The sequence below is a fragment of the Tenebrio molitor genome, chromosome 6 (genome assembly GCF_963966145.1).
Source record: "Tenebrio molitor chromosome 6, icTenMoli1.1, whole genome shotgun sequence".
NCBI lineage: Eukaryota > Metazoa > Arthropoda > Insecta > Coleoptera > Tenebrionidae > Tenebrio > Tenebrio molitor.
In genome coordinates this window covers 14,955,197-14,978,426 of record NC_091051.1, presented here as the reverse complement: position 1 = coordinate 14,978,426, position 23,230 = coordinate 14,955,197, and the positions used below count along the sequence as shown (strand labels likewise).

The 23,230-nt window shown below is 35.4% G+C and overlaps 3 protein-coding genes, 1 long non-coding RNA gene and 1 pseudogene across 11 annotated transcripts in view; 1 reads left to right on the top strand and 4 right to left on the bottom strand.

Annotated features, from left to right (window-relative positions):
* LOC138133172 (uncharacterized protein CG43867) overlaps positions 1-23,230 on the top strand; it is a 153,409-nt gene that overhangs the window by 70,210 nt on the left and 59,969 nt on the right. The gene's annotated exons all lie outside the window — the stretch shown is intronic.
* On the bottom strand, positions 7,543-9,536 carry LOC138133178 (probable cytochrome P450 6a14; annotated as a pseudogene).
* Positions 10,084-12,071, bottom strand: LOC138133175 (probable cytochrome P450 6a14). The gene is made up of 3 exons (XM_069050983.1): positions 10,858-12,071; positions 10,554-10,805; positions 10,084-10,492 (listed from the first exon to the last, which is right to left on the bottom strand). Exons 1-3 carry the CDS (start codon positions 11,987-11,989, stop codon positions 10,311-10,313), a joined length of 1,566 nt encoding a protein of 521 aa, XP_068907084.1. The 5' UTR covers positions 11,990-12,071; the 3' UTR covers positions 10,084-10,310.
* On the bottom strand, positions 18,339-20,502 carry LOC138133173 (cytochrome P450 6A1-like). Of its 2 annotated transcripts, none has more exons than XM_069050981.1 (4): positions 20,233-20,502; positions 19,009-20,164; positions 18,701-18,952; positions 18,339-18,654 (listed from the first exon to the last, which is right to left on the bottom strand). In XM_069050981.1, exons 1-4 carry the CDS (start codon positions 20,299-20,301, stop codon positions 18,488-18,490), a joined length of 1,644 nt encoding a protein of 547 aa, XP_068907082.1. In that variant the 5' UTR covers positions 20,302-20,502; the 3' UTR covers positions 18,339-18,487. The 2 variants fall into 2 exon arrangements, with proteins under 2 accessions (XP_068907082.1, XP_068907083.1); XM_069050982.1 differs by having other exon boundaries at positions 19,009-20,180; positions 20,233-20,301.
* LOC138133191 (uncharacterized) lies at positions 22,184-22,763 on the bottom strand. Its single transcript, XR_011160272.1, has 2 exons — positions 22,704-22,763; positions 22,184-22,634 (listed from the first exon to the last, which is right to left on the bottom strand). It is a non-coding gene; the product is annotated as an uncharacterized lncRNA (long non-coding RNA).

Genomic DNA, 23,230 nt, shown 5'->3' with positions numbered 1-23,230 from the left:
AGTCAAACATTACCTTCTACCGCTGTGATGAAAGAAACTGTTCTTGCTAATCACGAGTGGATCTTTGGTTTTCTTGTTCAAGCTGATCCTGTAATTTTTTTGTAAAGTGGTTAGTCCGACTTTGCTCTGCATATTCCAAACCGTAAACCTAAATAAGTACATAAATAGAATTGATAACGAAATCTAGCAACAACAGCTATAAAGACCCACCAATCATAGTCTAGGTCCTTTTCCGAATGCAAACCATGTGAAAGGCCGTCGTGCCTTCGTATTTTCTTCAGAGTATCGTTCAGAATCAAATATTTCTGGATTTGGGTAATATTCAAGATCTCGGTGCGGAAATCGCAACATCTGTTCCTTTTGTTATAACAATATTTGTTTGAGGAACGATGTAATCTTTGGTACATTGTCTCAATAAGACCGAGTGCGGTCTGTAGCGTCTCCGTAGAAAGGAAAATAATTTTCAAGTTGTTTAAAAAATGGAACACACGTACCGTGTAAAATTTGGTTCATCTAAGTCATTTCCTCCTTAATTTCGTCATCCGTTAGTTGGTTGTCGTATCTAGATACTACCGAATGATCTCTTGTCTTAATTTTTCTTGTATATCAGAATTTGTGGCCAATTCGTAGAGTGCAAAACTCACGGTTGTAGACGACGTTTCGAATCCGACAAGAAAGAATACGAAACATTGGGCGGCGAGCTCCTTCATGGTGAGAGCCGAGAATCGTCCTAAAACCACTCTAATGTCCACGGCTTCGTTCATAATGACACTGTCATCTATTAGCTCCGTTAAACCAACAGTGCAATCGGGTAAAGTTTGAAACATCATCTTTTCATTTTTCCGGAAATGAAGGTGGGCGTCAGTTTTACTCTCATATTTCTTCATTTGGCATCGTCCAAGCTGAACAGGTGGGCGCTAAAAGGGTCATTTTCTTCGTCTACGTAACTACCGTGATTGACGAAATGCGAAAAATCTATCTGCATTATGTGTTTGATCAGTTCAGCGTCGGTGGGGATGTAGAACGGTTTGGGACCGAAGTAACTTCCGCCATGTTTTAAACCGTTCGCTTTGAATTGCGTGTACAGATCGGAAAAGTGGTCAGCCGAGCAAAATTTCTGACGAAGACAGAAACATCATCGCGGTGTTCTTTGTTCTTCCGATTGTCCATTCAACAACGTGGCTTTATTTTGCGTCCACATTGATGACGTTGCTTACGCGTTCACGTATGCAGGTGGATGTCTCAAGGTATCCACGTCCGTGTGTAGGGGCCTTTAGGCCTTCACGTCCGTGTGCCTTAACGTATCTTAACGAACATTCGCTTTGACTATTTTTGTTAAAAATGATTTTTGATTTTAAAATACGTGCATTTCGGGTGTTCCTTGAATGTGTCGTTTTAATTTGTTGATATCAAAATTATTTTGATCTCATCCTTGACGAGGACTATGTTTCTATTATGTAATCATCATCATAATTTAACACCAAGATGGTCCGTGCAATGTTCACAATGTGATGTGGAGGTTAACTGCTCGACAAAAAGTTCAAAATCTCAAAGGTGTAAAAAGTAATAAAAATATGTAATTGCAAATTTCACTATTTATTAATATTAACTATCTCAGCTGTAATAATGGCGAGTTTCATTATTGACTGTGCCACTCTTCTTACAACACTTGTGGTGGTAACAATTGCATACTTTAAATGGAAACTAACCTTCTGGGACAAAGTTGGACTGCCGACACTAACGAAATGTGAAAGTATGAATATAAAAATAACAGGGGGTAGGTAAGGGTAAGCCAGGGAGTTGGTCAGTCCTGGCCCCTATTCCACAATAATATCGTATCCCACCTCCACCCGGCGGCACGGCAATTTTGCCGGAGTACATACACTATTACGGATAATACTATCAAGTAATAGTGCAGTGCTTATCAACATAATTACCGGCGTCTCGCCTCCACATTTTGACTTTTTTGTGTTTTATGTTCTGTGTCAATGTTAAAGAATTTCCTCACGATGTGACATGAGTATAATAATATACCTTTTTGAATTTCAACCACCAATGTGTTCTCTAAGTCCAAAATTTTTAAATTTTTAAAAAGAGATTGCGGTACTATTCCTGTTGCTGAAATTATAAATGGTAAAATCGAAATTTTTTCTAAACACCAAAGATTTCTCATAGCAACGGATAGTTCTAAATATTTATTAATTTTTGTATTATATGTTTGTGTTATATTGTGTGAATTTGGAACAGCTATATCTAAAAGATATGCTTGCTTTTGTTGTTTATTTAAAATAATAATGTCTGGTCTGTTATGCTAAATGTGAATGTCAGTTAAAACTGTGCGATCAAAATATAATTTGTAATTGTCATTTTCTAAACAACTTTCTGGTTTATAAATGTAATGTGGTTGTGTATCCTTTAATAAATTGAATTTAACTGCTAAATTCATGTGTATAATTTTTGCGAATATATCATGACGTTTTTTATATTCGCTTTGAACCAAAACGGTGCAAGAAGAAATGATGTGTTCAGTGGTTTCCCCTTCAGTTCCGCAAATCCTACATTTATCGATGATCGATTGTAAACCGCATATGTGTTTTTTATAATTTCTTGTATTTATAACACGATCTTGTATTGCAAATATAAAACCCTCAGTCTCAGGATGAATATTTGATTTTTTAAGCCATGCATGAGAAGCTTGAATATTAATTTCTGGCTGTTCTAGCTCTTTAAAATATCTCCCATGTAAAGACTTTTGTTTTATATTTGCTATAGTGTCAGGTATATTTGGCTCAACAATATCTGAAATTACATTATCACTTAAATTTAAAGGTGTGTAACCTTTATCCGCTGAAACCAAAGCATTAAAAAAAGTGTTATCACGAGCTCTATTGAGAAAATAATTTTTTAGTGAAGCAATTTGATTGTGTTGTAGAATTTCTAGATTTGAAAAACCCCTACCACCATTTTCGCGTGGTAAATTAAATCTTTCAATAGCAGATTTGGGGTGATGTTTACAAAATTTTGTAAAGAGAACTCTAGTTTGAATATTTATATTCTGTAAATTAGTTTTGGACCATTTTATAACACCAAAAGAATAGGTCAACAATGGAACAGCATATGTATTAACTGCTTTAATTAAATTATTACCGTTTAATTTTGATTTTAAAATATAGTCCATTTTTTAATTATAGTCCGATGTATCAATTAAAAAGCAGAACAACTGTCATATTGCTATCTCTTTTCAACATAATGTAAACAAACTATTGAATTCTTGTACGTATTGTATTAAGCGTGTCCCACTATGCATCTCGCTTTAGCATGTGCGATTAGAGCAAGACGCGAATTGTACGTTTATTCCACTAGCGACGTCAAATTTTTAGGTTACGTTTTAACCACGTTATTTGTGATAATTTTGTTTAATTTTGCTTGAAATGTCCTCCGTATGATGCCAACGAAAAGCATGTGGACAGATCCTTTTACAGAATTTGTAAATTGCAAAAACAATATTGGAATTGCGCGGAAACTTGCAAGACTGGAAGTTAACAGGTAAGGGGGTAAACTAATTCATAGAGGTTGTTTTGTGTTCATGGCGTTGCCGAAACAAAATCTAGGAAGAAAGAAAGATAGTCTAAACGTGGTTGTTTAGTGCTGTTTTCAACTATTTTTAATATATCTGACCTATTAGTTGATATGTAAATAGTTATCAAAAGCATTCTGAAGGAAGCGGTTTTTTGAAAGATAAAATTAAAACGGAGGAATGAATTTGCAGAAATACCAAGAAAGCACGAAAGAACACAATATCTGTCTCATGTTGCCTAAATAAATTTTCAAATATTGGTGCACATGTCATGCACTGCTGTCAAATGTCGAAAACAGACGCAGGTCATGTCGACTTCTTGATTCGGACTAAGCTCATCGGACTATAATAAAAAAATGGACTATAGATTTAATTCTTAAATAAAATTGTTTTTCTAAATTTTCTTTTATAATTGAATGTTGAATATGATTTGATTCATTAATACCTAAATATTTATAAAATTCTCCTTTATTTAAATTTTTAATGATTTCTCCTTCTTTAGTTATATATTCTAAATTTTCGTAATGACCACGACATATTGATTGCGTTTTACACTTATCAATACCAAAACTCATGCCAATATCATTTGAGAAATTTTCAGTTATTGTTAGTAAAGATAAAATGTGATTCTTTTTAGTATTATACTAATATTTATTAATTCATTACTTCTAATATGTATTAGCACTAATAATTTATGATTCATAATAAAACACTAGAGACTAATAATTTATTAGCTCAATATTATTATTTTATTAGTTGAGGCGGCTTTGCAACCAAAATTTTGACATTTCAAATAATAACCTTCTTCATTATTGAAAGTAGCACGATAATTCATTGTTACGGTGTATGTATTTTGAAAAATGTTTGAGAAAGAGAGCAAGAAAGCTGTTTTAAAGTATATGTTACAACGAAAGCAAATTTTACTTTACTTTACTTTAACAAAGGAGAAAAAAAGTGCAGGGTGGCAAGACGTGCATAAATTTGCACTTAGTTTGGGATACCACAAAAAAGAATGGTACATAAGAGACGCTTTTTGGCCTAATATTAGGCAAACTACCATGGTAAGTGTAATTTTTCCCCAAGTATGTAGTAGTTACATCTGTTTGTAGAAGAAAGTCGATGCTGCGAAAAAGACTGGAACTGGCGGAGGCCCGAATGCAAAACTAAACGAAATTGATAACATTGTTTTGGATATTATTGGAAAGGATTCGCCAGTAATTAAAAGCTTAAATACAGGCGAAACATGGGCTGTGACGCCAGCATCTACAATTAATATAACTGATGAAACTCCTGTCATAATGGAAGTAGAAAATGATTATGAAGATGGTGAAACTAATTATGATTATGATGGCACTGAATTACAAACAAAAAGTAATGAAAATGTTACTGTCATCCCATTAAATTTAGTGGAAACCAGAGTGACAACAAAGAAATCAAAAGTCGACCAAACTACAACAGAAGTTTACTTAAAAAAAAGAAAATTGGAAGTTCAAATAAAGAATATAGAGTTGCATAACTACAAGCTGCAGCTTGAAATCTTCCAGCTTGAGAAATCTCTGAATATACCTCATTCTTCTCACACTCAACATTTAAATAATAAATAAAAATAAATTTGAAAATTGTATTGTTTTAAAGAAACTAATTAAAAAGGGCAATAAGCTGTTGTAATCGTTGTACACCACGAGGATCAATGTTTTCTTCTCTATTGTTATTATCTTCATTTTCGGCATCGACCTGATATACTTCATTTTCCATTTCCTCATTTTGTCGTGAAATATTACACAATGCTGTGCAGGCTTTAAATATGTTAGAAGCAAATCTTGGATTAACTCTTATATAGTTTAAAACGGGAAATTTTTCTTTAAGGATTCCAATTGAATTTTCGACGATTCTTCTAGTTGCTTTATGAGCCCTATTAAACCTTAAGACTGGTTCATCTTGGACATTGATGTGAGAAGGAGGAATTAGCCAGTTAAGCAGTGGATACGCCGAGTCTGCTAATATAATTGAACCCGGAATAGGTCGCCAACCAGCCGACATTCTTCTAAATAAGTTGCTATTCCTCAGAACCCTTGAGTCATGAACGCTTCCCGGCCATTCTGAATTTGCGTAATAAAACATCATATTTGGCCCACATACCACCATGCAGTTTAGGGAGTGGTCGCCATGTCTGTCAATGAAAGCTTCTTCATGTTCAGTTGGTGCATCAATATTAATAAGAGTTCCATCTACAATGCCAATTATTTGAGGAATACCTCTAATTTGAAAAAATCCCATTGCTGTTTCTTGTAAGTTATTAGGGAAATCAACAATCTGTGGAAACTTAACATTTACAACAGTTTCTACTACACTGTGGATACTTCGACACACAGCAGCTTTTGACACACCATGAGCGTCACTAATTACATGATAGGCGCTTCCACTTCCTAGCCAGTGTAAAGCTATACACAACTGCTGCTTGGCTGATAGCGCCCCACTTTTGTTTGTTGGATGGTTCAAATGCGGCCCTAAGTCGGCAAGAAGTGCTTCCAACTTCTGGGAAGACTTTCTTCTTTCTTTATATTCGAATTGAGAACCAAATTCCCAATTAATTCGCGGACGATACATTTTTCTTCTTCGCCGAGGTATTTCATTGTCATTATCTTCATCGGATGATGATGAAAAGTCATACATTATGTAAAAACTTTTTGCAAAACATCTATTTAACCAAAATCTATTGCTGTAATGACAGTTATGAAAATGTTCTCATTTTATTTGCTAATAATTATTATCTCATAGATTTTGTGAAACGTAAGTTAATGATTTGAATAAAATTTTACTCTAAATATTAGTATTAGTTCTTATAATTATTTACATAAACTAATTTAATTGTGGAAGACAAAGTAATAATATTAACAAATAATATTTGTATAAGTGCTGATATTTATTTTTCTTTATACCATACTGTTATTAGGATTTATCAGTACTCAATGCTTGATTGATATGATACCTATAATAGACTAGGCCGTTATTCAAAATTATCAGACCGAGGCCGTTATTTTTGCTACCGTTGCTACGGTTACGGCATAGATGACAACTAAATTTAATTTTTGAAGTAAAGAGAAATGTCAGTCTTACAAATAAATCATCGTTAAATGTTAAGTATTATTGGTATAAAGAAAACTATAAAACAACATACGGCCGATATGGATATAACAGACTCGGTTGATTATAAAATCTCGGCTCCGCCTCGATTTTACAATACCTCAACCATGTCTGTTATATAACCCATATCGGCCTAATACCGTTATATACTAAGACTAATACAATTGTGGAATAGGCTACTGGTTATACTGTGCGATCAACAATTACTTAGAAAAAGGGCGGCTATGACTTTGACAGTGTCAGATTTTTCGTATCGTTGCTAACTCAGCTAATAAACGTCAAACAACTGTCACTATGAATCAAATTTTAACGCAAAAATGGTTTGTACTTCAGAACATCAGAAATACTTAAATCCCTGTCAACCTACGGCCAAGATTTCAACGCCTTCTTTCTAAATAATTGTTGATCGCACGGTAGAATTAAGAGCAATCCGAATGTATCGAAATAATGAATCCGCATTTGTATTAAAGTTATCGTTTTAATTCAGTGTTTGAATGTTATGAATATTCTGACAAGTAACAAAAGCAAAAGGATTTGCTACAGAAATTAGAACGATCATTTTCGAAAGTCTCGAGATGGATTGCCCTCATTTCGTCCCGAATCCTTCTTTCACTTGACTTGCAGATTCATGTAAAGCTTACTTTTGACATAACTCCATAAAAAAAGTTCACTTAATAAAACCTCTTCTTCCAATCCTTAAAATTATGCAGGTTCGTCAGCTTCAAAAATGTGCGTTTTGGGCGTTCTTCCACTTTATGGTTTTAGTTTGTCCATATCAAAATTGGCTTGCTAATATTAAAATATGTATCTAAATTCTGTAATTTGAGTATCGTTACTTTATTAAAAACATTACATTATTAAATCATTACTTTATTAATACATTTTCACGTCGATCTTAAATAAGATTTTCACTTAATTTAACTTTTCAACATCGAGCCAGATGCCTCCTTCTGCTGTTGTAACGAAAGAATTTGTTTCCAATGTTAAAGGAAGCTTAGTCCTGTTGCTCAGTTTGATTTTATAATTTTTTAATAGCGTCGTTAGTCCCACTTTACTTTGCAGCATGCCAAACCTTAGACCTTTAAAATAATTCATTGTAATTTAGCTGTGAAGTATATTTGACAGCGTTCTTACCGATGCATGCTCTTGGTCCTTCACCGAATGGAAGCCATGTGAACGCAGGTCGAGACTTTTTATTTTCTTCGGAAAACCGGTCAGGATCGAAAACTTTTGGATTCGGATAATACTCCGGATCATTGTGCAAACCTAGAGCTGAAATACCCACGTGAACTCCTTTTTCGATGAGGATGTTTGTATTTGGAATTATATAGTCTTTGTTACACTGTCTATTTAAAAGTGGCACGGGGGGGTATTTTCTCAAGGTTTCTAAAAAAAAAAAAAATTGATTGACTTATATGATATGAGATATTGATTGTTACCGTTCAGTACATTTTCCATATAACTCATTTCCATCATACCGTCGTAAGTTACTTTGTCGTTGTGTTTAGCTAAAACCTCATTGATTTCATTCCTTTAATTTATCTTGTACGTCTGGATTTGTGGCCAATTCGTACAATGCAAAAGTCATGGTAGTCGAAGAAGTTTCAAATCCCGCCAAGAAGAAGACAAAAGCTTGTGCCGACAGTTCGTTCATTGTTAGAGCTTTTTCGTCGCTTGTTCCATGTTCGTCGGTTATTTTCTCGTCGTCTTTTACCATACCTCGATTCTTCAGTTGTAGAAGCAAGTGCATGAAGTCTTTTCTGTAAATATGGTTTTTCTCGCGATAATCTACCGTATCTTTGACTGCCTTCATAAAGAATTTTTCTACTTCTGGTTTTGTCATTTTGAATTTTAGCAGTTTTAGTAAACCTCGGGGAAGAGTAAAACTAATGAGTCCTTTGAAGCGGTCCCATCTGCCCGCGTCAAATACAAGTTTACCATATTTTCTAAACTGGGCATCCGGATCTTTAAGACTGTTGCATTCTAGTCCGAAAGCAACGGAACCGATGATGTCGGTTGTGAAACGACCCAAAATATCTTTAATGTCGACTGGTAGATGATTGGTCGCCGATTCGTCCATTATGTCTTTCAAGCCTACGGTACAATCGGCCAACGTTTGAAACATCATCTTCATTTTACCAGAAGTGAATGTGGGTGTCAGTTTGACTCTCATGTTTCTCCATTTTGCATCTTCCAAAGCAAACAGATGGCCACTGAGGGGGTCGTTTTCTTCGTCTAAGTAATTACCGTGATTGACGAAGTGCGAGAAATCTTTCTGCATGATACATTTCACAATTTCCGGATCCACGGGTATGTAGAACGGTCGGGGTCCCATATAGGCCCCGCCATGTTTTACCCCTTTTGCCTTGAAAGTATTGTAGATTTTTTCAAATTGCTCTCCGAATGAAGTTTCTCCGAGCATCAGGCCTCTGGTGTCGCCAAAAGGAATTGTCGGATTTAATGTCGGTAAACCGATTTTGTTCCAATAATTAAACTTCCATTTGAAATATGTAATAAATACGACTACGGCGGCCACCGATAGGCCTATTACGTCGTAAACGAGGCTACTCGTGATTAAAATCATCTCTGACTAATACTTACAATCTAAAAAAAAATTAATACATGTTGAAAATATGCTTTTAAATCAGAAATAATATTACCTGAAGTTAGACTTTTTCAACAGTAAAATATTTGGTGCCAGTACTATCTTGTTAACTGATTTTATTTAGAAATACCTTAACTTATATATCTTTTTGATACGTCATCTCTGATTGCAATACAATATTACGCTTTTTGTAATGTCAACAGAAGACAAACCGATTTTGTTATATAGTTGGTCGATTTACCTAAACTTGCGCAGAACTTTAAGGTTAAACATAATGAAGAGAGCGGGAATTGTAGAGGGGTCATGTATCAGAAGATTTCATTCATTTAGCCACTTGTTATCTTGCTTGACTCGACAATATTTTTTTTACAGTAATGATGGTCATGCAAACTTTCAAATGTCATCATGATATTCAATTTTACTTTTATGTTGTAGTACCCACTTTAAAGGACAAATTATTATCAATCGATAAAGGAACATCCCACGTGCGATAAAACACTTTTGTTAAAAGAAAAATCGATTAAACCTGATTAACAATGTAAACATATGGATTAAGGCAGTAGTAGGTTTGTTAACGGGGAAGTTTTATTGGGATCGGTTAACATTCTTGTAAATGATTGTCCCATCGCAGTAGGCGTAGTTTGCGTTGCGAGGCTGGCGGCACATCCAAAATTTGTGTGGGTTTTCAACGCCAACTGCTATGGGACAATAATTTATAATGACCCTGTAGAAAGGTTAAATAAGTTTTTGGCGTAAGTATGCATGTAATTCGTATTTATTATATCGTTATCGAAATACATATAATATGTACCTTATTATTGGATTAAATATTTTTACTTTGGCACCAAATTTTGGATTTAATATTATTGTCGTACACATCGTTTAGCTTAAATAATAATCATATCTTATCACTAGATTAAGAAAATTAAAATCTACATAACTACAAGCCATATCTAATTTTATTACACGCAACAAATCTGTGGACTAACTAGAAACATTTGTATCAATTCTTTCGACGTCAAACCAAATCCTTCCTTCTGTAATTGTAATGAAAGTTAATTTCTCAAATTTTAGTGGAAGCTTTGTGTTCTGATTCAACTTGATGTTGTAGTTCTTCAGTAATGTTACAAGACCTACTTTGCTTTGGAGCAGCGCAAAACGCAGACCTAAAACAACAGAAAGAGAAACTATAAAAATTTCAGAAGCAGATGCAACTTGTCTACTGACCTATACACGCACGTGGTCCTTCTCCGAATGGAATCCAGGTGAAGGCCGGCCTTGAGTTTTTATTTTCTCCAGAAAACCGTTCGGGATCAAATACTTCAGGGTTTGGATAATATTCAGGATCGTAATGTAAACCTGAAATCGATATGATGAGATCCACACCTTTTTTCAATACTATGTCGGTGTTGGGTATTTTGTAATCTTCGTTGCATCTTCTGGGAATCGCAGGGAACGCTGGATACTTTCTCAAAGTTTCTGCAAAATGGAGAATGTAAATTTGCACTTTTAATTACTTTATTTTACCCACCATTTAAAACTTTATCTAGGTAAGAGAGCTCCATAATTCCGTCGTACGTCAGTTGGTCGTTGTATTTTCTTAACATCGTGTTTATTTCGTTTCTTAATTTTTTCTGTATGTCGGGATGTGTGGCTATTTCGTACAATGCAAAAGTCATCGTGGCTGATGAAGTTTCAAATCCACCCGCGAAAAATAAAAATGCTTGTGCGGCCAATTCATTCATTGTCAATGCTTTTTCTGCCGTTTTATTATCTTCGCTCAATATTTTATCATCTTCACTCACAGCACCTCGATTTTTTAGTTGTATAAGCAGGTGCATAAAATCTTTTCTGTAAATGTTGTTTTGCTCCCTGTAAGCAACAGTATCTCGGACTAATTTCATGAAGAATTTTTCAACATCTGGTTTTGTAATTTTAAGCTTGAATGCCCGGAGCACGTTATGTGGTACAACTAACTGGAGCGCCGTTTTCAACTTCATCAAAGTATCAATCTCGAATACTCTCTTTCCAAATTTTCTGAATACTGCATCAGGATCCTTGAGGCTATTACATTCCAGACCGAATGCAACTGATCCGATTATGTCTGTTGAAAAACGACACAAAATGTCTTTAATATCCACCGGAGTGGCATCAATTGCCAATTTGTCTACAGCTGTTTTCAAAGCAACACTGCAATCGGCCAAAGTTTGAAACATCATTTTCATTTTTCCTGAAGTAAAAGTTGGTGTCAACTTAACTCTCATGTTTTTCCATTTGTCGTCTTCCAAACTAAAGAGATGCGCGGAAAGGGGATCGTTGATTTCGTCCATGTAAACGCCATGATTGACGAAATGGTGAAAATCTTTTTGCAAGATACGTTTGACGAGCTCCGGGTCGATGGGAATGTAAAGTGGTCTGGGCCCCAAGTAAAATCCACCATATTTCAAGCCTCGAGCTTTGAAGTTGTTATAAAACTCTTCGAATTGTTCCCCGAATGAACACTGTCCAAGAACTAGTTTTTTTGAATCGCCGAACGGTATTGTAGGGTTCAGCGTTGGCACTCCGATTCTTTGCCAGTACGATAACTTCCACTTCAAGTAAGCAACTACAAACACTAAGGACGCGATCACTATTCCGAAAACATCCAAATAATTGATACTCATGATGATTTTTACTCAGTGTTATGTAATGTACAACTCTCAACAAGGTTAAAAACAAAGTGTTGTTTTACGCATCAGAAATTTTAAAATCATCCAATGTAAACGCTGCGGCAAGGTTATAAGGCCAATTATATAGATAAATTGCGGACTTGCTGCTGTGGGGATAAATTTGATGCATTCTTCAGCGTAAGTGTCTCTAGTCTCAACACCAACGTGTTGATTGTTGTTAATTGATAATTATAACTCATCATAAGGATAATATGTGAAAGAGAAACAATTGGCATTTTTCTAATCAGATAAGACATATGTAATAGAGTTTTAATTATCAAAAGAAACTGCAACCTATAGGTTTTTAAATACGAGTATTTTAAACGAATAGTATACAATGTTATTGGTATTATACCGGGATATCAAAGGTGGTCATGGATGGGAAAACGTCCGTCTCAACTTAATTCGTGTGACGATTTCTTCGGTACGAACGATTGGCCTACCAGCACCTTTTTTATGAGTCACAGACCCAGTTTCGCGAAACACACCAACACAATTTGTAAGGCTGTTTGACAGATTTTGACATTCAAAACATGATTGACACAAATGCTTCGACAAATATTTAAAAATCCATGACCACCTTCGACCAAGAAAATTTTTGATATCTCGGTAATTTGATTAAAAATATGTTCGTTTGTTTTTTTCTATGTTAAATCAAATTCTTTTTTGTGCAGTTGCAATGAAATTCAGTTTCTCAAATGCTAATGGAATCTCAGTTTTTGGACTCAATTTGATCAGTCACGAGCCAGACCGACTTTACCTCAGAGGCCGATTTCAAGTTGACTTGCAACTTGTATTGTCATGGTAACGGCACAAAATTGCAAGTTTGAGAAAGATGACGCATATTAGTAATTAATCTGTAGGACAAAGATAGCTACACATTTGCGCTGCATCACCTATTTGTCACCCTGACTTGAAATCGGGCCTCAGTCTCTAACCCACGAAAAATAGAGAAGCTTATATGGCTAGTTCGTTCATTGCTTCTTCTATTTTACCATTTTCTTTGCATTCGTTGTCACTTACAGCGCTTCTGTTTTTCACTTGGATATGATACATAAAGTCTTTCTTTGTAAATATTATTTTCCTCTTTGTCAGCAATAGCGTCGTGGACTACTGACCATCTAAAATATTTTTTGTGTAACAAAATTACAAATCAAGATGTAAACACAAAACTGCTTATATCGGGACATTTTTTTAACATTGAACATAGCCCATACTTATTCCCTATGTTCAGTTTTAAAAAACACAGGTCAATGCATGTATGTAATCACGTAACCAAGGTAACGTTGTCAAGTACTTGACAGTTGGTCAAGTTGTTTGAAGAAGAAATACACATAATGCAGTTATTCTATGCCAATCAGAGCATTAGAAATGTGCGTGACATTTCCAATGCAACACCTGATAGACCAATTCCATCCATCTGAACAATTTTTAACATTATTTCAAAATCTCTGGTGTTCGGTATAGTTGGTTGCATAGCAACTCACAATGCATTGATCTTTGTTTTTTAAAATTGAACATAGGGAACAAGTATGGACTATGTTCAGAGTTAAAAAAATGTCCGGTATATAACTCTCTTATCTTGTCAAGTCAAAAATTGACAGTGCTTTGCCTTAGTACGAGAATCGAAGCTTCTTTTTTTTTTACTTCACTTCATCTCATAATTCTTCATTAAATTTGCTTTGAAGCAATTCAAAGTGTAAATCTGATTACAGAAGTTGTCAAGTTTCCAAAAATGAAAACAACCTTATCAATTATATCGACGAAGATGATCTCTGAATTCGTCATCGCCGCGAGTTACGAGGCCGTTGTCCTGTACCACAATGTGATTTGTATTACACAAGTGAAAGTCATGCAATGTAAACATAAATACTGTGGCACAATGATAAGACTATTTTGATGAATCATAAAGAAATTGATGATTTGCAAGTCATCTCGTAGACATCCGTAAACTACTTGCAGCTCTTATACTCGTATTTATAATTTGTATTCTATTATTTATGTAAATGATAATTTATATAATGATGTTCAATCAAGTTTGGTCAAAGAGTCCACTTTCTGTAAATACAGTACTCTATAATTAAATTAAACCGGTTCGGATTTTGCGTGCCTAAAAATTTGTATCGTGACTTGTAGTTTCTTAATTATCAAAATGTCTAGGAATTAACCGTTTTATTATAATTTATAACATACTTTTGTTTGTAAACAGTTATGATTCACTCATTATTTAGATTTAATTGCATTCAGTAGTTTAACACACAAGGCGGCTGTGGTACATATGCCACACCTTTATATTCATTTCGCATTGACCGATGACAGATTGCGCAATGCTAACTAATTTGGCTAAATTCTCAAAATAGTTATTTTTATACAGCGTGGAAACTTTAACTGGAATAAAATTCATAAGTTGGACATTGGTAATTTTTGTAAAAAATCCCGAAACAGGTCGATTTTTGTTTTTCCTTGCCCATATTTTGGCGTATATGGTTTCTGCGTATCTGCTTCCGGAAGTTCGCAACCACCCCTAACTTTGTTTTTCAAATGGAAGGATATGCCAAGTGACACCTGGTTCGAAAGGTTTAAAACGTGAGTGATACGAGTGCCAAAAAAAGCCCAATTTATACACGAACGAGTTGAATACAACGTTTTTTTGTTCGACGAACCACTTAAAGTAAAATTAGCTTGACGTTTCGTTTTGACAAGTTGTGACATTTATCAAAATCCGTTCACACGGGAGAAAATTTTCAAATTCTGACAGTGTCGAACAAAAATATGTTTTCGATGCAAATTGTAAAACGCCTCTTCATGTTCTCAAAAACACGCACCAATGCCTAAGGGGTTACTCGCTCGCATTCTTCCTTAATTCTGCTTTTCAAATCATCAATTGTGTGGACAGGTTCTTTGAATATACTTAGGCCGGTATTTATAGTCCAAACTTAAGTTAGACTCAATCTTGAGACAGACTTGAGTTCCGATTTGTGTTTTATAAACAATACTTGAGCATTGATGAGCACTCAAGTTTGACTCAAGCCCAAGTTAGGGGTTAGGCAGACTCAAGTCTTGCTGACAGTTGCTGTTTTCCTGTTTTTCGTTTCGTTTCAATTACGAGTATATGGGTAGGCACTAATGTTCAGATTTGAATTTTAGATGTAAGCATTAAATACTTATTTATCCCAGGATGGAAGATTGTTTTCAAAAAAAGCCGGACATTTAAATTTCAGTAGCCAGCTTTTTTCGGAAATGTAGTGTGGGTCTCATTTTTATTCCGTTAGGCTCATTATCACTCGTGAAATACCCTGTATTGCATATTGGTTCACAATTTTTTCAATTGCTGGGCCGTGCGTACTGTAGCTATTATACTGGGTGTTAAGCCTTTCCTAAACACTATTTTTCCGTTCTACCGAAACTGTATCTGTTTTTATATTTTCTATTGTCTCTTCCATATCGTGTATGAGAGAGGCCAACAGAATTTTCTCCGTTAAACTGTACGGGATTTTCATTTTGCAAAGAATTCAAAACAAGCTGTCACAAGGTGTATGGTATAACCATAGCAACTCGACTCAAACGAAACTGGAGTAAGACTCAAGTCTAACTTTTACGAGTTTGGCCGAAATAATGAATCTAGACTTGAGCAAAACTCAGGACTTGAGTACAACTTACCCAAGTTGGACTTGAGTTGCCGACTATCAATACCGGCCTTAATGTTTTTTTAAATGAAGTAACGGGTAATAATCAAGCGGTGTATGTGCAGGCCAGAGATCTCGATTGATCAACCTATCGTCAAAAAATTGCCACAAATAACGTAGAGTCTCCCGTGCTGTAGCCCCGTCTTGTTGAAAATACCCAAGAATTGGTTGATGAAAACCTCAAGAATTGTTGTTCCCGTATCGTTCAGCTGTTACTGAATAACTAACATCCTTTAGAACAATTCTTTGACAAGTTGACACTGATAGCTCTGCTGCGACAGAGAGATAATTGAAGTTCGTCTTCCATTTGACGTTGGACAGTCTTAATATTTTCCTCAGTACGAATCTTATCTCGACCACTTCCTCGAAATGTGTGAACTGTATGACCATTGCGAAAATAAGATTCATCATGAATATCTTTTGTTCAGGAGTGAAAACCATTTTTATAGATAAAATTTTGCGAACATACGGTATAAGTAGTTGCATAAAGTCTTTTCTGTAAATATTATTTTTCTCTCTGTGATCAACGGTGTCTTTGACCGCTTTCATGAAACATTTTTCAACATCAGGATTGGTCACTTTAAATTTAAACATTTTCAACACGCTATGTGGTACACCGAATTGCACTACAAGCTTCACCCTTTCCAAAGAGGTCGCTGCAAAGATTTTCTTTCCGTATTTTCTGAATAATGCATCCGGATCCTTGAGACTGTTACAGTCGAGACCGAATGCAACCGAACCGATTATGTCCGTTGTGAAACGAGCCAGAATCTCTTTGATGTCGATGGAGCTGCGATTCGTGGCCGATTCATCCATTAGTGTTTTCAAACCGACGCTGCACTTGGCCAAGGTCTCGAACATCATTTTATTTTTCCAGGAGTAAATGTTGGTGTCAATTTGGCTCTCGTATTTTTCCATCGGTTGTCTTCCATGCTCAGGATGAGTTCGGTAAGTGGATCTTTGAGCAGTATGTGCTTGACGAGTTCCGGGTCGATGGGGATGTAAAAGGGCTTGACCCCCACGTGAACTCCTCCATGTTTTAGACCTCGAGCTTTGAAGTTTTCGTAAAATTCTTCGAATTTTTCGCCGATGTTATATTCTCTGACGATTAATTTTTTTTCATCGCCGAAGGGTATCGTTGGGTTTATAGAAGTCTGTTCCAGTAGGAGAATTTCCATTTCAGAAAAGCCTCCACTACAATCACATTCGCCACCACTATCTCCAAAACATCGAGATGATCCAGAATGAATATAGGGCATATTCATGATAATTTTTTAATGACCGTCGAGGATTTATGTTGCTAATAACAAAGTGCCAGTGCTGTTATTGTATACATATTGTAAAAAAAATACAGTCATGCAATGTAAACATAAATGCTACAGCAAGATGATAGGTACACTTGCTTTCAAAACTATCGCGTACTCATTCAAAATCAAGTAACAACGATTTTGCAAAATTTAAGCAGTATAAACGGGTAATTTTTAGATTAGGTTAAAGATGACATTGACAGCAACTAAAAAAATTATGATCGGTCGTCTTTCTACTCACGGTCCCTTCTTGTTCCCACCTCTTCTTTACTTGGAGAACAGTGCCTTTATTTAGCCTATTATGAGTAGCAACCTTTCTTATGGACCACTCCTCTTCTAATTTGGAAAGCATCAAAACTTTGTCTTGCTCTGTCAGTCGAGGCATTTTGACTTTTCAAAAGTTTAAATGACAGAGTTGATTAATTACTACCCTGATTTAATACAGCGAAAAATAGGTGTACGGGAAAGTTTTGAAAGCAAGTGTACGTCCATTTTGAACGGTGGTATCTATAAAATGATATTATTTCGCGATTCATCTTGCTAAGACTAAAGTGTGAACTCATTGCATTAACTGCAAACGGCAAAACACTCAGTTGTAGATACTGGTATGTGATTTTCGATTGTCATCATTTGATAATTGAAGTATGTATACTGCGTTGTATTAAAATCTGAACACACTGAAGGAGTTGACCGATTTCATTGAATTTTTCACAGAATGTTTATTCGGACGAAATAAAATACTGACTAAGATAAGGAGTTAAAGCCATGTAGGTAATATTAAGACGTTATTCAATAATGACCAAGTCCAGCATTGTTTCGTATGCACTCGTATTTTCTGTGGAAATCAGGCAACGTTTTGTAAGTGCAACTTGCATGATCTATCAACAACGTGAAAGTGAAAAAATACGTTCGGCGAAAATGTTATTAACTTTAAAATTGAACGACGTAATGCTTCACTGATCACCATTTATTTAACTTTAAGACATTTTTATTACACAAATCCAACATGGTCACTTTACCGTGTAAAGGCGGGTACAGATCAAGCGCGCCGATCCACGCCGTGTCGTGCAAAACGTTCGCGAACGTTGCAGGCGCGGTCAGTTTGGACATTAAAAAATTACGGAAAGATTTATAATCGTTGAAAATTGTTCCTACAAAATTCACAAACGTAAAATCAAAACTAAAAATTTTTTTCCTCTTGTAAACTCAATCCGGGGACATACTGTAGATAGGATTTTTTTTTACTTAAAGGAAACTGTTTTAATTATTGTGGTTAGGATCTATAAACCATGATTGGTTTATCAACTGGTGTTTCTTACGATAATAAAGTATAATTTTATTTACAAACAGTTAGTGTATAAAAAATATTGAAACGCATTGGAAAAGCACGTTTTGTTTTATATGTTAGTATGTTTCACAGAAATTATTAAAAATAATAAACGTTAGCTCGGATGACTGCTTTACTCCAATTTTTCCACATCTAACCATATTCCACCCTCTGCAGACGTAACGAAGGCGGCTTTATCTAGTTGCAACGGAAGCTTCGTTCTTTTGCTCAACTTGATTTTAAAATTTTTCAAAAGAACAGTCAAACCTACTTTACTTTGCAGCATTCCAAAACGCAGTCCTGAAAGGGAAGGTAAGCGAAGGACGACCAAGAAACTAAAACTTACCAATACACAATCTTGGTCCTTCTCCAAAGGGAATCCAGGTAAATGCCGGCCTTGTTTTTTTGTTTTCTTCCGAAAACCGTTCAGGATCGAACTTTTCCGGATCCGGATAATATTCAGGATCTTTATGCAACCCTAGAGCTGGAATACCCACTTTATCTCCACGCTTTAGTGTGATATTTGTGCCGGAAATGGTATAATCTTTGGTACACTCTCGGGTTAGATTAGGTACAGGCGGATACTTTCGTAGAGTTTCTGTTGGACAATTTTTTTTTTTTGTTATTCGTGGTGATAAAGTTGGAAACACTTACCGTGCAGTACTTTTTCCATGTAAGTCATTTCCATCATTCCGTCATAAGTCAATTTGTCATCATGTTTCACCAAGACAGTGTTGATTTCCTCTCTTAATTTCTCTTGCACGTGGGGGTTTGTGGCCAGTTCGTACAACGCAAAGGTCATCGTCGTTGATGAAGTTTCAAAACCGGCCAAGAAGAAAACGAAAGCTTGCGCTGCAAGTTCGTTCATCGTGAGAGAGTGTTCGCCGGTTTTTCCGTTATCGTCTTTTATCTTCTCGTCGTCTGTGACGGTACCGCGATTCTTCAGTTGCAACAGCAAGTGCATGAAGTCCTTCCGATAGAGGTTATTTTTTTCTCTGTACTCGACGGTATCGCGGATCGCTTTCATGAAAAATCGTTCGACATCAGATTTGTTGAATTTGTATTTGAATACTCTCAAAATGGGGTGCGGTACTACGAATAGTAACAGTAGCTTAATTCTGTCGGTGAAGCCGATTTCGAAAACTTTTTTGCCGTATTTTCTGAATACCGCATCTGGGTTCTTCAGACTGTTGCATTCCAAGCCGAAGGCAACCGAGCCTATGATGTCCGTAGTGAAGCGACCCAAGACGTCTTTAATATCAACAGGGGCATGGTTCGAAGCTGCACCGTCCATAATGTCGCCGAGACCGACGGAACAGTCGGCCAAAGTTTGGAACATCATCTTCATTTTACCGGAGGTGAATGTCGGTGTCAACTTGACTCTCATGTTTCTCCATTTGGCGTCCTCCAAGTTGAACAAGTGTCCGCTTAGAGGATCGCTCTTCTCGTCTATGTAGTTACCGTGGTTTACAAAATGTTGGAAGTCCGTTTGCATGATGCATTTTACGATCTCAGGATCCACTGGAACATAAAACGGACTTGGACCCATGTAAATGCCACCGTGTCGGACACCTTTGGATTTGAATTCATTGTAAAAATCTTGGAATTGTTCACCGACAGTGCGACGTCCCAGTAGGAAGTCTTTTGTGTCTCCAAATAGAATCACGGGGTTCAAGGTCGGTAGTCCTACTCTGGTCCAGTAGGTTAATCTCCATTTTAAGAAAACCACAATTCCGACGACCAGCGTTGCAAGAACAGCCACGCTGTTATAGATAAAACTTTCCGTAATTATTGCCATGATTTTTCCGATCTAGGAGACAATTTAACTTTTAAATTTCAACGCGTCAACTAAAGACAACTGGAAATTTTTGTACTTACTTTTAATTTTGGGAAGAACGAACTCAATTCACACTGTATCAGTTTATGTCTGTCTGATAAAACGTCCATGAGAAGTACCTACAACATTTATTCAATTCATTATCAGATGTAGATAAGTTTAAAAGGTTTAGTCATTGTTATGGATTATTTGAACAAGTCCGAATTGCGATTAAATTGTTCCAAAAACAATTTTGCCATCATGATAACTTAAACTAACAAAGAAATGTTTGTATTTACTCTTTCACATAATTTTTGAAATTAAAAAACACAATTTGTATGATTCAAAAATAATTGAAAACTAACAACTTTCCACCGAAACTACATTTAACAATTTATGCCTGTGTGATAATTCCATTATTGCGTGGTATTGATCGTTTTGTTTACTTAGCACTGTATATATTTCTCATCTGAACGTATTTTGAACATCGACATAAGCAAAATAAATATGGCAAGAGCTGCTAATTAATCCAGGTTAGATTCTTTTTTACTGTTTTATCCTCTTTTAAGATTTATTTCATCATTTTTCACCTGTTTAGGAGAACCGTACATCTTTCGTGTAAACTGTATACAGGGTGTTTCTGAAATACGTGTGTTAATTTTAACTAGTGGAAGAACGCGCCAAATCATGGAACTTTTCTCTATAATATTTTTACGAAAAAGCAATACAAATTGATTTAAAATTTGGAATAAATTAACCATCAAAGTATATATCCGCCTATGGGTAAGGGCGAAAATTTTCTGTTGTGATAGAAACAGAGCTTTGTTAAAAAGTTCCATTGTTATAGAAAAAAATAAATAATCAAAATTTAGAGTTTCATGGCCTTAGGCACTTACAAACCTCGCCTACGGCTCGGTTTATAATCTTTGCCTGCGGTCTGCAAGAAATCACTTTCTTACCTTGGTTTGAAATATTCTATTTAACTGTCAACATGACACTTAAACTTAACCTAACAGTTAAAAATAATTTACAAATGTTCGGCTTTTTTCAATTAAAATCGTTGGGTCGTGCAAAAAATAGTATATGCTCCTCAGGAGTGAATGATTTTTATCCTCAGTGCTTTGTAGAACCCTCGGGCTACAAATTGCACCTCGGATAAAATCATGCACTTCACTCCATCGTTGCATAATCTACTATTTTTACTATGATTATTTCTATTTTAAGTAACTTATCAGTCATCACATTATCACTAAACTTGCAATCATTATACCCAAAATGTTTATACAGATTGTCCCAAAAATGGCGTACTAACGGTGCACTACGGTGTAGAAGAGATTACCATAAACGCCAGAAAAATGTTAAAAAAATTCTATTGGACTTATTTGCTGATTTGGCGGTCTTTGAAAGTGGCAATTAACAGATCAATTATTTTGAAATATATGTATGAAATTGTCATGACAGCTACAATAATTAATATATATAATTAATATATTAATAATCGTACATATTATCACAAAGTATAAGATCACTCACTACCAATATCTAATCCTGCATAACAGAGAATTTAGAAGCTTTGGAAATCGAAAAAAATATTTTAAATCCTCTACGGTAATATTGCAAGGTAATGATGTATAAATATATCTTTGTTTACATTGTATTCTCGTTAATAATAATAATAAAAATAATTGATTTTTTTGTCGGAAACATTTTTTCTAAATTTTTTTCATGTACATTTAAACATCCTCGATAAGGTAGTAAGTAGTTTGTACGCCATTTTTGGGACACCTTGTATAAACCAAATTATGTAAAATATTCATGTTGATTTTTGTATCACAAGTGAGAAATCAATAACAAAATAATCTGAGTCATAACTCAATTCATTGTATAAAATAGATACCGAGTGACTATAAATGATTGAAAATTATTTTGTTATGTTGGCGACACATTTGAAATCTTTAGTTGGCAACATCGTTGGTATGACACACGCAACTTTCAAAATTGAAACAAACGTCAAAAAGATCTAAATCGACAGTTTCGAACTTTATTTAAAAAATGGTTTTTACAATAGAGCACAACACATTTATTGTAATGGCCTATTTTCGCAGTGGATTGCAAAATGAAAATGGCCATTGGCTGTATTCACAGCAGTCAGCTTATGAACAATTTGTTGAAACCTATCCTGAAGAACAAATCGAATATCCTAATTTTGCACAACACTGTGGGCGAATAGTTGAACGCTTTGTAAGTACTGGTAATGTGGGAAAAGGCAAATCTACTGGTCGTCCCACTGTTGCTACACCTGATGTTGTGCAAAATGTTGAAGTAATTGTTGAGGAACATCCTCACATTTCGATACGTCGTTTATCCCAACAAATAGGTTCCCATTGACAAATGACCTGTTCTCTTAACATTTCCTACATTTTCCCTCTTTTCAGGACTTTGTTATGAATCCTCTAGAAAGATCCTGAAAAAATCCTTGCATTTACGCCCATACAAATTTACAATGGTCCAACAACTTCACCCTCCTGATTACCTCCAAAGAATCCAGTTTTGTAATTGGTATAACAACAATTTGCTTCATAATGTTGACCAGCAAAATTACAAAATTACAGAACATGGTCTGATCACAATCCACATAATATAATTCAAGTGCCACTGCACCCACTTAAAATCGGCGTATGGGTTGCAATGTCGCGAAGGCGAATTATTGGGCCGATATTTTTTCACGAAACAATTAATGCGGAAAGATACCGAAGGCTTCTTGTAGACCCATTTTTAAATCAACTTGGCGACATCGAACTAACAAACGGCTATTATCAGCAAGACTCTGCCACTGCACATACTGCACGGGCCACAATAAATTATTTAGAAGAGTTTTTCCCAGGACGTTTAATTAGCTCAGGTTTGTGGCCAAGTAGGTCACCTGACATGACCCCACTGGAATTCTTTTTGTTTCCATATCTAAAGAATGTTGTGTTTCGCAATCCTATTAACAATTTGGAAGAATTGCAGCATGCGATTGAAGAAGCAATAGGAAATGTGGGGTCTGAAATGTTAATT

Coding starts and splice junctions, on each gene's coding strand:
- LOC138133175 (XM_069050983.1), bottom strand. CDS start 11,989: ATGAGTATCAATTATTTGGATGTTTTCGGAATAGTGATCGCGTCCTTA. Junction 10,806..10,857: donor CCTAGATAAAGTTTTAAATG/GTGGGTAAAATA, acceptor TCCATTTTGCAG/AAACTTTGAGAAAGTATCCA. Junction 10,493..10,553: donor AGGACCACGTGCGTGTATAG/GTCAGTAGACAA, acceptor CTGTTGTTTTAG/GTCTGCGTTTTGCGCTGCTC.
- LOC138133173 (XM_069050981.1), bottom strand. CDS start 20,301: ATGGACGTTTTATCAGACAGACATAAACTGATACAGTGTGAATTGAGT. Junction 20,165..20,232: donor CGTTCTTCCCAAAATTAAAA/GTAAGTACAAAA, acceptor ATTGTCTCCTAG/ATCGGAAAAATCATGGCAAT. Junction 18,953..19,008: donor CATGGAAAAAGTACTGCACG/GTAAGTGTTTCC, acceptor ATTGTCCAACAG/AAACTCTACGAAAGTATCCG.